At 36.1% G+C, this 16,083-nt stretch overlaps 2 protein-coding genes across 3 annotated transcripts in view; both read right to left on the reverse strand.

Annotated features, from left to right (window-relative positions):
- LOC126055842 (uncharacterized) overlaps positions 1–7,310 on the reverse strand; it is a 48,536-nt gene extending 41,226 nt beyond the window's left edge. The window contains exons 1-2 of one of the 2 annotated variants that reach the window (XM_064038862.1): positions 6,756–7,310; positions 5,472–5,487 (exon numbers count right to left, since the gene is read on the reverse strand). In XM_064038862.1, the coding sequence (XP_063894932.1) occupies positions 5,472–5,487; positions 6,756–6,917 (178 nt within the window). In that variant the 5' untranslated portion in view covers positions 6,918–7,310. Of the gene's footprint in view, positions 1–5,465; positions 5,488–6,755 lie in introns of both variants that reach the window. The other variant, XM_049846572.2, reaches the window with a different exon arrangement.
- A 5,238-nt stretch (positions 7,311–12,548) lies between these two features.
- On the reverse strand, positions 12,549–13,326 carry LOC126055704 (WAS/WASL-interacting protein family member 3). Its single transcript, XM_049846077.2, has 2 exons — positions 13,003–13,326; positions 12,549–12,911 (listed from the first exon to the last, which is right to left on the reverse strand). Exons 1-2 carry the CDS (start codon positions 13,324–13,326, stop codon positions 12,549–12,551), a joined length of 687 nt encoding a protein of 228 aa, XP_049702034.1.
- Positions 13,327–16,083: the final 2,757 nt, after the last annotated feature.

The raw sequence follows: 16,083 nt of genomic DNA on the forward strand, positions 1-16,083 counted from the left end.
AGTTTCTTTTTTTTGCCGTTGTGACGTAAGCCATTTAATGCCTAGAGCGTGCGTAGTAGCGTTTTCCTCGTACATAAATAAGTACTGTGCAAGGAACTAACAAGTGATAGTGATAGTAAGTGATACAAGGAACAACTTCAGATTGGCGAAGATATCTGACGGGAGATCGTCTCTGCCTTATTCGTGTATTTGATTCTTGTTTAGTCAGTGTGTAAATTGTAAGATCGTATTCAGTATCCAGAATAAAAATCAGAGCCCAGTTTCAGATCTCTTCTTTCCATTAATTGTAAGAATAATTGTTGAGAAGTGTGACTCATTGAATAACAACAGGAAAAATTCTGTCAACTGCCTTTACGCAGAAATGGGAGCTCGGTCCTTTTCATTTGACCATACTGTGATTTTCTCGAAATATAAATTGGTAGCTACCGCTAACAATATTCGTCTGCAATTCCGCAACACAATTTTCCAAGGAATGCACCTTTGAACATCAAGATTTTAATTAAAAAGCCATTTTCCGGAACGATAGTTTCAAAATACGGGGAAGTGGTAATATTTCGTGACAATTTCCCATTTTCCGCGTGGCAACCCTAGTTAGCACCTGAGGCAAATACCATTTGTATTAATAACTGGCGGATAAAATGAGTAATTTAATTAAACGTTATTTTGTTAGCTCTTTGATGTTATTGTTATTACTTAGTATCCATTCCGTAAGCTGAAACGGTGTACGTGTAATAATATTATATTCTCGAGATGGAAGGAATACACAATTTTATAAACCGTAATTTAACTTTTGGACTTTGGAATAAATTGGAGAAATCTCCTTGAAAAGATTTCGTGAAGGAAATTATCCAGTTTTTATACTAGTACATTTTATTAGTATGTACCAGCCAGTATGTACTGTATCAGGTAGGGTAGCTTTCAATCTCAAGAGTATAATGGAAGGGCATTTCAAAATGACGAGTCAATCGCCGCGTCTACGACTCTATGGTCACCGAGATACGAAAAGAGTTTCGATATAAAACAGATTCCAATCTACTTTCTCGTATCCAGGACAGCTTTATCTACTATATCTGTCGATCTGCACGTTACTCAGCTTCTTTTAAACATACATACAAGCCAAACACGGAAACTGGTTTTATTCTAGTTGATTAAAACGTCAAGTTGAGCCCTCAAAGGGGATTTCCCCCTTTTAATACAGCCGGTAGAAAAGGGCTAAAACGCCTTTGAAGTCTAGTGCAGGTAATTTCTAGTGGAGGGTGCTAAATATAGGTAATTATATAGCCGTCCATTACCTACGACAATATAGTAATTACTTTTTAGTTATTTGTGAACAGTGAATACATTGAAGTTAGTTATCTCTTCTTGATAATTATGATTTAAATAGGTTGATGGACATTTTGCATATAAATTAGAAACTCAATTTGCGATAGCATAGATAACTATGCCACATCAATCCAACTATAATAATATTATCAACGCGAAATTTTGTAACACCGTGTATTTTTTACTCTTTTACGGAAAAAGCTACTGAAGTCAGTAAGTATCTACCTACCTAGTGAATAGTTAGGGAAATAGTTCCCTCAGGAAGCGGATGAAGCCGCGAACAGCCGGAAACTAGAAGGCTATTTTTTGATTGAAAACTTCTTGTAGAATAAATGTTAATTAGGAGCCTGCTCGCAAAATATTTCGTTCGTACAAATAAGTTTTATAATGTGAAAGTTTGAAATTATTTGTGGAAGTTCATTAATTAATTTTACATAAATCAGCTGTGGCTACATATTTGTGTAGGTATAAGTTAACATACTTACTAAGATTGTAAATCCCAAATTACCTTATAGGTAGGTAACTTATATAGGTAAATACCTAAAATATAACTTTGCCCGTCGAGCTTTCACGGCAAAACTATTGAACACATTAAAATGTTTGTTGAGTACACCGATTGTCTAATAGAGCCTGAGAAACATTGGCTTCTTTTTACCGACTTTTAACTTTGATTAAACCACGTAGAGCAGCTAGTATCTATTTCATAACCGTGATTTATCCTGAACTCAATTCAAAACGCAGATAAAATCGTAGGTGGTAGATAACAATAAACATTTCTTGTTACAATGACGTAAGACTTATCTCAACTACTAAAGATTATCCCATCTCGACATTAGAGATGATTTATCAACATTCAGCGTAATTATGAGATTTATCTGTCAGGGTTAAGAAACGACCTGACCTTTATCAATGTCCCACAGAAGTGGGGTGATAATAGCGCCCTATTAATACAGATTTTGGGACTCCTTTCATTGAAGATATAATATAATTTTAGCTGGTGAAGCAATATCAGTCTTTCCGTAATAGTAGCCAGGATATCACAGAAGAAGATGAGGCTGTGGGAAGTCTTCGCAGATCACATAATGATGATGTCTAGTGATTACCGAAAGACTAACACGGGCTGATGACTTAGTTACTCTAGAAATTGTACAGAAAGTATCATCTATTCTTCTACAGATTGTGTTTAAGAGATTTCTGGAGCTTAATTAAATCAAGTTAACTCAAGTGCAAGACGTTTAAATCGAGTTTATGACTTTTGAACTTCAATAGAAACAATTTGAATTCTTGTTGGCTTTTTGTGCCTCTAAAGTCCGTCTAAGATTTGAAACAAAAGAAGCAAAGCAAAGATTATGCAAAAAAAATCTCAGTCTGAGGAAACAAAATAAAACAAAACACGACCGCTATTACAACAAATATTTATGTAAGAGTACTCTGTATAAATATGTAGTAAGTAAGTAGTTCCCAAATATTTGTAAGGAACGGTAATCCAAACAGTTTGTACAAATATAACTGCTGTTACACGCACGAGAACTAACATCATAATCGTATTTCATTCGTTTCTGTATTTTTCTACAGTGGATTTACTTTGAATGTTAAGATCGAGGCCACGATGTAAGAATTCCTTTATGTTAATAAAGCTTAGTGTACCGATCTATCATTTTCATGGACGTAATAAAACAGTATCAGAACTTTATCCAAAACGTCATTGTGAATAGTTTTTTCATTCAGTGTTTGCCAAAGTTAAAAGCCAACCCGAGAAATCAAGCCAAATGCCCATGTAATATGAAGATCATGTAAGTGAATGTATTGTCAGAAAGACGAAGAAAGGTTAATGGGTACTTAAGCCATTCCTTAGAAAAGGATTTGTATGAAATTCCGTCACAAATGTCTCTGAGTGGGGAGGTAACTTTCATAGTCTAAACACACTTGGCAATTTATATACCATCCTCTCTAAACAGTCAAATGCTTCCATTAGCGCATCCATCTAATTTGCTTCAGAAAATAGTGAATTAAATACACAGACCTTCCTCATTTCACCAAAGTTTTCCCATTACACTTCTATAAACGGCAATTTCGTACCACTAGGCACAGCTCTGTAGCCTAGTTTTACGAAATAAAACTGCATGGAAAGTTGAACTATGAAAAGCCGAAAATTTTGCGCTCGTAACTTGGTTCTGTTCACTCGGCCAGCCAACCGTAATGAAATTTGTGTCAGACTTGTACTGTAGGCTGTTTGTAGTTGCACATACACCATAAGTTTAACAGAGTATAGTTACACCACGCCCTATGATGTCGTTTTTGTTGATATTAGTTTTTCTTCGGTGTCTGTCTTGCTAAGAAAAACTGCGTCTGAAATCTCGAAGCCTTGAACTGTGATCTCGTGAATACAATAAGCCATATTTTTGGTATGACGATTATAACTACTGATCATAAATATATAATATACAATCTTATCTATGAATCTATCTTCTCATACTTTATTCAAATCAATTCTTTTTACAATGAAAATATGAGATTGAATGATCATGAGCGAAACGAAATCACATATTGAGAATATGCACAGCAACACTGTAAGTAAGTGATTTCAGAATACCTAACGATGTAAATTGGAAGTCAATGTTATAAATCTAATATCAAATACAATTATGTAAAGCCCTAGTTGATGTAGATTAAGACATTACAATATCCGTCGTTTACAAAACCTATTGTAGTAAAAACAATTAAACACAAGAACACTTAAGGATAAAGTGTAATATCATTCCAGCACTTTGCACCAACGTTTATTGTAGATTGAAGTTTGCCATTACGATCTACGGATTACGAGATAGCAATCTCTTAGTATTGTTTGTTACTATTGCAACTGCTTTTAATTTTTTCCAATCAACTGTGGAATTGTTTGTTTTTATTTATAATGCTTTTTATAGTATGTGTTCTTCTATCTGTGTTATTGTTTTACAGAAGTACGGTTGTAGTTTAGTCTATCTCAAGCTCTAAGCTAGCAAGCCTACTGAGCATAGGATCCTGAGTTAAACGACCAACTCCATTTATTTGATGTTCGATGTTCCACCAAGATTTCTCATGTCTAGATTTTGACCCTGCAGTGGTCTAAAATAAACGTCAACCGTGTCAGGTAAATTCTTATAGCAAAGGATAACTACGTGGGTAAATGTATACCCTACCTAATTCCTCTAGAAGCTGTCGTAATGTTATGATTTCTGTTATAGCCAACAAGAACCTTACCTTAAATCAATAACTTTTTTACCAAGATCAAAGGCGCTCTTTTCTCTCCCTCCATCAACATCAAAGTCGAAAAATTCAGGGCAGTAAATTATTCCCCCCAATTTCAACCCATCTTAAAATATCCGCATTACAAAGCCATGAACCATGGAGAAAAAAATTACAAGCAGAAATGTCATAACGCAAAACTGACCAAGAAAGTTGTTAGAAAATGGGAGTATTTGGGGGATACACGCCTTCTATGTAGCCTTAGCCTTAGCCTTAGCCCTTAGCTCATCCATTATTTTCAAAATAAAATCACCAATCATTGACAGATTGGTCCTAATTTGACAAGGATCCCGAACGTCTCGTCAGTTCTAGTAACTGACCACGCCTACCGTACGTTGCTTGAACTACACGTCGCCTGACCTACCATTCTTATGGCATCTCTCTATCTTTCCATCCTCTGTGCCATGAACATTATTTCTGTGTCACTTAATACCATTATTATGAAAGTCGTCAATGTATTTCACTGAGCGAGTCACATACTGAATACCGAGCAGTTCAGGGTTACTTCAATGTAACGTGATTTCTTTGGTGTCGCGTGACTTGCGATTTATGCGAAGGTAACATTGTATTTTCCTTATAACAGCCTCATGTTATGTGGCTTGGGTATTGATTGTGGAAGTCGTTGTGAAATTAGGAGGTATATAGGTTAAAGAACGGAGGGATTTTGTTGGGGATAGATGAGACTGATGCAGCTGACATCGTACGTGAATAGAAAATTCGTACGTGTTTAGATAGTTTAAACATTTTCAAGAACTGTCAGTATAATATTCAACTATTATCACTAAAATTAATTCGTTAAGATTATGCAATAAATGCAGGGATGATTATAATACTCGATGTAAAAAATTGAAACTTACCCGAACCTGCATCTTGTGATTCCTGCAACAATAACATAAATATAATGAATATGATTATGAAAAACAAATAATATCAGCAAAATGTATAAAATCAATGCATAAGCTAGCAAGTCATAAAAAACTAGTGATTTTTAAATGCCTGTGATTTTAACAGAATTACATTTTTAAATCCATAAAATGATCTAGTAATTATCCTGATTGTGATTGAAAAAAGTGTTCAGTGCCTATAAATATAAATTGCAATGTAAAAGATTGTGCTAACGCTAAAATAATTGCTGCCGTGTGCTAATGATCTAAGTCACGCTATCTATTTAGAAAAAGGCTATTAAACTAATGTGAGAATCTAAAACCAGATATACGAGAAGGCAATTTGCTAAACAAAAGAAGTTGTTTAGACGAAATATTTGTTAAGTCAACAGTAGATAGGTATTATTGTTGACATAAGAAGAGTTGAAGATGAACAGTTGCAAAAAGTAGGTATTATATAGAACGAAATACGTGTCATGTACTACTCGAAGTCTTTAGATTGATGATTTCGGCAATTTCATGAATACATACTTCACGGTTCATGAAAATTGATGAAAAAGATGTAAATCAGCAATGTTCCTAATTTTGTTGTTATTCAGCTGAAAGTGGCTGAAACTAAGTCTAGAGTATCGATCAAACATCAATTGGCTGCATTATAAGTACTTCACATCACTTTTATCAGATAAACATAAACCGATTGGTCACTTTAATCTCACGAACATCAATAAGGTTTTACCAAAACTATTCCTGGCAGTTTGTTATAAAAAAAAGAAAAACGGTAAGATATAAGTAAAACTTTGTAAAATTTTCTAATACACGATGAAAGAAAAACATTAATCAAAACCACGATAAAATGTTTACCGAACGAAGGATTTATGAGGTTGTAATAGAAGAAACGATTAATTTATTAGCTTCAGACTCGAATGAAAAATTGGTGTCGAGTCTCGCCACATTTCACTTGCAGCAACAGGCCAAAGATGTGAAGCTGTATCGATTAAAATATGATCGTCTAATAGCTCAGTGAACGATGAGTGAGGATTCTCTATTTTGTTTGCAATATTCAGTGATAAGCATGCAGAAATATATTGATTCTTTAGATTAATGTGTTCCAAAATGTTTAAAATTTTGATGAAATAGCATTGCTATTTGGAAGAAGCCAAATGTTGCAATCTACAGCAGCACTACGCCACTTTTAACACTTACCGCCCTATCAATTCCGTTTATTTCTTTTCCTTACGGGGATAAATATACATTGATACTTACGAATTTACTTCTGTCTTTCTCTTTTTGTTTAAGTTCAGCTTCTTTCTTTGCTTGCTGTATGAGTTGGTCCACAAACTCAGTGGCCTCCCGAAGTTTCTCCGGGTCGCTCTTGAAAGCGGCAATTTGCTCATTCAAAGCAGAATTTTCGTTATCCTGAATCATTTTGAATAGAATATTTTTTCTTTGTGTCTATTTTACCAGTACCCGTCAACTGTTGCAATCCTTCAAAAGTCCGTATCACAAAACTCAAACAAATAAAATCACTATAAATTATCGGATTTTAAAACGTCAGTCGGGAATAGCGCGCGTTTTCCGGCCATAACTTTCGTACCGAGGGTTGTCGCCCTTCACTTATTTGGGGAGCCGCGTTTCGGGGGTGGTGTCAGTCATTATTTGTGCAGCCCTCTGGGAGGGACAGAGAGGAGCGAGGTGCGTGCGGCAGCGTCGAGGGCAGCGGAGGTACTGACGCCGGGCGACGGTGACTGGAGACTCGATCATGCGCCGACGGACGGAGCGGCTCACGTACTGCGCTCGACAGATTAGCACTAATCATAAACGCAACCTATGACCGATCTTGAGGTAACATCTTCAGGTTAATAGATGACCCGGATCGTCCGCTTCGCTGCGCTGCTGTAATTAGAGAGACGTGCGCGATGCTCAAGAATTTTAAGGACTGTTAGGAGACTCAATTGGATGCAAAAGTATAGCAAATATAAATTCCAACTAAACCGCTTAGGCGTTACTGGCGCTATAACATTTTTCAGTTATCGTTGCGTACCAGTTGTTTCTGCACAAATCCTAAAGCCAATGTATAAGTGCAAAAACCATTGCCGTATTGCCGACACCTTTGTTCAACTCCATTACGAGTTTGGCTGGGTCCCTAGAGTATTCCCATTTGAGGTTCTGCTTCTAAGTGAAAAATGCAATTTTCGTAGAGATTCTATTGGCAGATAAGCATATTTTTTGGAAGCACCAATTTAGAGGTTTCCTAAAAATTGTTACTTGTTCTTCTGGTACTAGTGACCTTTCATCACTAAGAGTGTTTTAATTACATAAATCACTGCAAAGTTATCTTGTTAAAACAGATAATATTTATACAACGAGGTGTTATGTTTATTTATACGCCAACACGGTCTATCTTGGCGAGACAGGTGTTCACGGTACACGACCACATCAAAAATGTATATCCCCGCACCGAACCTTTGCTTACATTTTCATACAAACCAGCTTTGCGTAAAATATGATATGAAGTTAATGCCACCATGAATTTCATATCTGTTGATAGTGAAAAAGAGTTGGCCGAATAAAGCTACTGTTTATTAACTGATAACTAGCGATAGCGAAGACTAATGAGTTAATTTAAAAATGAGTTGATGACTTTCAGATTGCAGTTTGTAATTAACCTGCACCGCCTGCACGGTAGTACTGTCTGGCCGTTTAATGTTTTTACTGGACTTTTTGATTGATGGTACTAGTCGCTGTATTTTTCTGAAGTATTCTGCTATAGAAAGGAGGAATAAAAATACCAGAAGGACTTTGACTTTTCGAAATGGCCGCTTCAATGGGTATCACGTTTTAATAGAAGTTACCTTTAGGAAAAATGTAGTTTATTTGAACAAAGAAATAATTCTTAAAAAATGATGGAGAAAATATTTGATTCTTAATAAAAAGGTAAGTCAGGTGTACCAAAATGTCGCACTAATATTTTAGAAGGTAGTCCGGGAACGTCAAAGATCAAAGGCCTTCCTACCCTTCTTGTAACCGCCATTCTTTATTAAATGCTTTAGCTTTTTGCACAATAACATCAAGATATAATAAAAACTCTACAAAGAAAAATCGACTTTCAACGAACTAAAAGACTTGCAAAAATTTAATATTTTTAGAAGTTTTTAAAATTCAGGAATAGATATAGTAATCGGTAAATAAACAATCTAAAAAGGCCGCATCTAAAATAAAACCTTGTTCTGCTAGCTCGGAGCACAAACCCGACCACATAATAAAACGGTCATAAATAAAAATCCATATTACGCCAGTTCGACTGAAACAACTCAGATATTCAATATTCTCGGCTACACCATAAACAGGAGGTTTTATGAAACGAATTCGATTGGCCGACATGTTGTCAACTTGATTACCATTGCAAAGGGATCGCTCTCGATTTTACTGAGTACCTCCTACAGAGTGTTTGGAAAATAGAATGTTCCCTACATAGCTCTGTAAGTTTATTAGCCCTAAAATGTACGAACTCAGACTTACCGTCATTTTAAATGAGGGTCTATAAAAATATATGCCATTTTATTTTGGGCAGTATTGGAGAAAGCAGTGCTAATTACTACTAGAAATAAATAATCCATAATCTGGCATTACAATTTTCAAATGAATTTTAATACTTAATGGACGCTGAAAAAGTAGTCGATGTCTGAAAGGTTTCTATTACTACTACTTTGATTACTTACGGACATGAAAAAATAAGAATAAGTAATATTTATTTTAATGCCTAAGGTGTTCCGCGAAAATTCTAAAGGTCAACGCCGTTTTATTTTCTATAAAGAAAACTCAATTTTCGGTGAACTTAGCTCTCTTATATTTCCTTTTACCTATCACAGTATTAAGTATGTTTGCGTACATTTAGCACGTCTTCGTTCAGTTTCTCATAATATGTCCTTATGTTATGGTTATGAGCCGCATATTTATGTGGCATACGAGATAAGAATACATTAAGGCATGTGCTCCATTTAATGAATACAAGAGGTGTAGGTACTAACGGTAAGCTATAAGCATTCATTTGTGGATGAAAAATTAAGGGGTAACTGGATTCTAGGAGAGAATTTAAAACAGTAGGTAATCTTAAAGCAGTTTTTATAAATCAAGAAATAAGAAGACTTTCCTTGGGTAGGTACTTCGATCTGCATTAATAATTCAATGCAACAGGCTATGTATTTAATAGGTTTATAACCCAACTTATTTCCAAATCAAGTCCCCATAAACGAAACAAATGAAATTCGTTCCATTATTCAGAACAACTTACGGAGAACAAGAAATATAGAGTAAGAACGATCCTCAGATCTCTGTAAGGCTAATATTTTGACATGAGAGGATCATGGACGTTAGCATCATTATCTCATATCCTTGTCTCCTGAGAAAGTGTCAAGAGTTTATGGTCCTTTCTCAATTAGTAGAGACGTTAACTAATGAACGGAGTAAAGTGCAGCGAAATCTCAGAAAATAGGTCAAGTAAACAATAAACAACAGGATTTAGATAAACAAGCTGATGCTGTAAGCCGTGATTCTGAGAAACATAACGCGAATTGTTTTAGAATTCTTTCTTTGGCGCCAACAATTTAGTCGTAAATTCTTATTTAGAACGTAATAACTTTTAATTTTGGTTTGTTTGTTTATTTCTGTTTGAACTGTTTTCTTTTTTTGCATAAGAATAAATCGTAGCTAAAATATATAAAAGAATTCGGATACGAGCAACAGTATTCTAAAAAAATCTGTAAGATATCTAAGTGAAAACAAATCTCTAAGGTTATTATTACAAGTTGGCTGCTGAAAATGAAGCCGATCGATTCTGTCTGGACCTCGTCAACTCTACTACTGAAAAATACATAGGTAGGTAAGTAGGCAGGCTACACCTCTAAGAACACAAAAGAAGAAAGTTGATATGATAGATAAATAATGAAAATATTGCATTTTCTGAGAGTCTCATGCGAATAGGTAGGTAAGTGCTAGACTTTATCCCAAAAAATTCTATCTATAAAGGGAGGTTCACTATATTCATACCGGATAATTATGTTCTCACTTAGGTGTAATAAAGTAGGTAACTAGGTAAGTACTAGTTCCCTTCATAAGACGAATATTGTACGAGTGCCAGTAACGGTCTCACTCAATTTATTTTACGGCTGATGTTTATAGTTTACTTAGCACTTCACTAATTATAACTATCCAGCTTCTAAGAAAGTTTGTCTTAAATGAAATTAAACTGGGATTGTAGAGTTACGACTAGCACCTGCTTCAGATTTTGTCTAAAGTGTACCTACGTCTGGATAAAGACATAATTTGATTTATCTAGACTCGATACCAGACACCGGATCGGAGTCGATACCAGATTTGATTAGAATTAGATGAAAGGTTAACAAAGTATGTACTACAAAAGGGTACCTACTTAGGTACGGTCAGTGCAGTGCAGAACAACCAATCACTTACCATGGCAGTAAGCTGATTGCACGATTCTACGAGTATCTTCAGGGTACAGTTGCTTTTCTCAGCTCTTTGATTTCTGGGGAATGCATTGGAGATCTTTTACCAATGAGCTAGTACCTATTCCAGCTGCCTGTGTCTACTGTGCTACCTGATCAATTTACGCATTAATTACTTCATCGAAAAGAAAATCATGAAAAAGAAACTTCCCTGTAAACTAAAAACAATATAATTCCACATTTTTTTTTCGCCAGAACAGAAGAGGTCTTCCTATGCTATGTACGAAGGGCCTCAGCAGAAAAGACGGAAAAATTTATAACGATAGAATATAGAGAACTGCAAAATTAGAAAAGCTTATTCACAAGAGGATTCTTTATGTTATGACGAATATGACGATTCTATCCGGTCGAACACTGACGCAGTAACTAATTCTGAATTCGATCACGTAGTGTGGTCACATCTGATTCCCCTGGCTGTCCATTGTTTAATGGCTCGTTAATACAGTTACCATGTTGTGTTCGATAATTAAATGATAGCCGAGCTGACCCCATAAAAGTTAGGCAGGACCTACGAGTAGGTAATTTACGAGCGATGCCGTGGTATAGTTTAAACTAACTATATTGGTTATTGGTTAACTATCTTCCGCCCGCGTAAGTTTGTACCGATAAGTGGACTTTCTAACACAAATATTTTTTTAAATAGGTCCATTCGTTTTTGAGGTAGGTACCTATATAATTCTTCAGCCTTATAAATGGGAATTACCTAGTTGTAGTAAGCAGGTAATAAAACATTCTTGTCTTAGGTCCAAAAAGCTCTTCTCGTGTTTTGATTGCCTTATTTATTTTCCTGAACCACATGGTATAAATACCTACCATATAAATCCAGTCATACTCATAAGTGCTCCAGGTATGCCAAAAAAAATCATGAATTCTTACATTTTACTATTGTCTCGCCCATAACGTAATCAGGGCTTAATTAACAAGCTGAGGCTCTCCAGCATAATTAAGTAGGTAGGTACTTATCCCACGAAATTGGTTTACCACATACACTAAAGCGTCTCTAATCTCATTGCTATGATTCTAGGCTTAGATACCTACATACGTGCTTCAATACCTACATATCATCGGCATTTTTTTCGTAAACGTTTTGGGCACCCATAACACGAGTAACTGGATATTTTGGCAGACATAGGTATCATAGAGGCAAGAGAAGTAATTCCAATAATGAATTTTCATAATTCTTTATTGAGCAAATTAAAGCAAAACATAAATAAACTAAACTAACTAAATGCGCAAATTATCAACAAATAAATAATAACATAAGACAATATTAAAACAACTAAGAACTTGTCTAGTCGAGGAACACTAGGAACAATCTCCTCGACCCTAATAAATAAGTAAGTAGGTAAATTAAATTCCATGATAAATACTGAAGACAAAACTGTAATACTTTTTAAAAACGAAACTCAGTAGCTCTAGACCGCTGAGAAAAAAGACGATGCATTGTCGGTCATACAAGCGTGGTCAATTTCTACGACTACCAACGCACCACCAATCCACCACTTAGAACCCAAACCATTTACATAATTACTAATTACTTCCTCCTTTTCCTCCTTCCACCACTTTTAGGTTTGCACGGATCACAAATCTTAGGTGGAGGCGGCGGCGGCGGCGGCTTGTCATCCGGAGGATCGCAAGGCGACAATTCACAAGGTGGCTTTTCAGCACATGGATCCGACCTCGGAACAGGACACGGCTTTTCTAGAGTAGTTGATTCTTCGGGGCAGGGAGCCTTTTTCTCCGAGCTCGAGCAGGGGGACGGGCAAGGAGGCGCAGGAGGGGAAGGAGGTGACGAACTTGCAGGACTTCCACAAGGTGATACACATACGTCTTTGTAATAGGAATGAGAGTCAAACCACCATACGGGCCCTATGAGTGGCGGGCAAGAAAATTCAATCTGCAATGTAAATGAACAAAAGGGCGATCAATATTTTTTATAGCGATGTGTAAATGATTAAATACATTGGATTATTTATAAAAGTGCTTACAGCGTCTGAGCTTGAGAGTTTAGGACCGACTCTTATTTTATTCGCTCTTCCATCTTTAGGTTTGCGAAGTACTTTTCCTTCAGCGACTGGCGCTACAACGGGAGGTTTTACGGAATTCAGGACATTGCGGTTGCTATACGCCTGGTTAGCGAGTTTATAGTCCGGCCCTCGAGGAATGTCCGGAGTAGGAATTGATCTTGGTGATATTAATGGCGGAAAACGATTGTGGTATACATATTTGCGACCAAGTAAAAAATTACGTATCCTCTGTATCCCTGAAGAGACATCTCTGAAATCCCATCTCGGTGGTGCTTTTTTACCCATTTTTATTATTGATATCACGCAAGTTTAGGTAATGTTTAAAATTGACAAGTAGCTGTGACAGTATTGTTTCATAAAAATACTATTCAAACACCAAAAAGTTTCTCCTTCAGGTAGGTAAAGCAGCCAGCTGAACCGAAAAAAAAAACGTATTTTGATAGTCGTAACATTTTTTCATAATTATAATTTTCTAATTTATTGTTCACCATTACGTAAGAATATTATAGGGGTGGGGTGTGGTAATAAGTTTGCGGTTGGTAAAATTCTATCCCCAAAGATGAAATTCTTGAATCAATGCTTAAGATGTACCTGCATACACCATAGACATAATATTAGTAAACAGGACTGCGCATATAAACCCAAAAAACGAGCCGAGTGAAACAGTTAGTACGGAGGCTGTCTGTCCCTTTCTAATAGGGTGACTATGAGATTAAGCTATGTGAGACAAATCCGAATTTGCTAAGATTATTAAACACAGATTAGTATTGAAGTTTTAACTTACGCAGTTTGTGACCTTAACCCCTCTGCTCGACAAGATTTTGACATATGACTTTACCGTTGATTCGGCGGGATATTTTGAATCGCGACATGGAAGTCAAAAATTTGTACTAACTTTCAACACATGAATTCTAAGTCCGTAATGCCTGATCAGAAGTATTTTAACTATAACTTTAGAGCTCACTTATTTGACAACAACGTGCAAAGGTCAAATGGGGTCAGTTAATTCAGAAAAAGATAATAAAAACGGTGTTTTTAAGTCTATCGAAAAGTTAGGCATTTCAAATTTGGTGAAAACTTACCAATAAATAATCGCATCACTTTCTCAAACACAACACAAACGTCATATTTATAACATTTTCAATCCGTTGCAATACATTTCGTGCACTTATTTATGTTCAATAACTAAAAAATCAGCACATAAAATACACAATAAAAATGAACAATTTACAAGATCAAAGAGAAGTAGACTTTGGAATGGAGTATGTATTTTTTTTTTCAATCAGCGGTGTGCATTCGATACCTAAATCGGATATTTATTATAAATAATCGAATACCAATTTTATATATAGGTACATACCTATTTTTTAATAGCAACTTATTTCAATTTTGTTATTAATTTTAAATTATAGGTTCAATTTGTTTTTGTTGTTAAGAAAAAAGATATTTAAGTTTTATGAAAGTTTTTAGCATTAAATTTTTATATGTATTATTTATTTTGGTGTTGCGTCATTTGTAATAATTTTTAACTTTAATTGAATTTTTATTACTATTTTTATTATTTTTTATTAATATTATTTCTCAACAATTCTAAGATTTTTGTTTCGGCGGAGGGTAAGCCTGGTGTTCTGAAATATAATGCAATTTGTAACTACCAAAGTAATGTACTTATTTGATGATGAGAAACAATAATAATAATTGATTGATTATTATTTAATAATTGATTGAATGATTGATTTAAAGCGACGTGGGTATGCATCGTGATATGGTAGCAGTGGACAAAGGACTCACCCCGCTATCGTTGGCAAATGAGAACTGGCGCAGACCTGTGGTACTAACTACCCATGATCGCAAGGAGGTATGGCAGAGCAAACAGCTACACGGACGCTTCTTCGGGGCTCTTCATGGCCCCGATGTAGACTTCAATGCGTCCGTATCTTGGCTACGCTTCGGTGACTTGTTTGGAGAAACCGAAGGGTTTGTATGTGCAATTATGGACGAAGTTATCCTTACGAATAACTACCGGAGATATATCGTGAAAGACGGGACGGTTGACATATGTCGGGCATGTCACCATCCGGGTGAGTCTATCAGACATATTATATCTGGTTGTTCTCGTTTGGCTAATGGTGAATATTTGCACAGACATAACCAAGTGGCCAAGATTATCCACCAGCAGCTTGCTCTGCAATACAACCTTGTAGACCTTGAGGTGCCGTACTACAGGTATGCGCCCGACCCAGTTCTCGAAAAGGACCATATCACGTTGTACTGGGATCGATCTATCATCACTGACAGGACTATTGTAGCCAATAAGCCTGATATTGTGGTGATAGATCGATTAGCGCGCCGCGCGATGATAGTCGATGTCGCCGTTCCGCATGACGAGAACCTTGTGAAAGCTGAGAAAGAGAAACAAATAAAGTATCTCGACTTAGCGCACGAGGTTGTCGCCATGTGGAGTGTCGACACGGCTGTTGTTGTGCCGATTGTCGTTACGGCCAATGGTTTAATAGCCAAGAGCCTCGACGAACACCTCAGGAGGCTCTCGTTGGGAGGCTGGATCAAGGGACTGATTCAGAAGGCAGTACTCCTTGATACGGCACGTATTGTGAGGAGGTTTCTGTCTCTGGGACCCTAACCACCGGTACCTTGGACCCTGTGCCCGATATCGGTGGCAACCTATTTTTTATATTTTTAAATGTTTTTTATTTTTATATTTAATATTTAAAAATGTAAATAATATGTTAGAAAATAAATAAATGATAAAAAAAAGATTGATTGATTTTAAAGTCACCAAATATTTTTAACCGAATCCCAAAAAGGAGGTGGTTCTCAATTTGGATGTTTGTTTTTGGTCGAAAGGGTATATTCCCCATATTTGTTATTAGGTCCAGGATCTGATGATGGAAACCTTGAGAAATCGAGGGCAACTCTCGAAAATTGTAAGCATGGATAAGGTTATAACTTGACACTCAGATGTATGTCTGATAACACTATGAAACAGTAAAGGTTTGGAGCTGACCTGATGATGGAGACCAG

The sequence above is a fragment of the Helicoverpa armigera genome, chromosome 17 (genome assembly GCF_030705265.1).
Source record: "Helicoverpa armigera isolate CAAS_96S chromosome 17, ASM3070526v1, whole genome shotgun sequence".
Taxonomy (NCBI): domain Eukaryota; kingdom Metazoa; phylum Arthropoda; class Insecta; order Lepidoptera; family Noctuidae; genus Helicoverpa; species Helicoverpa armigera.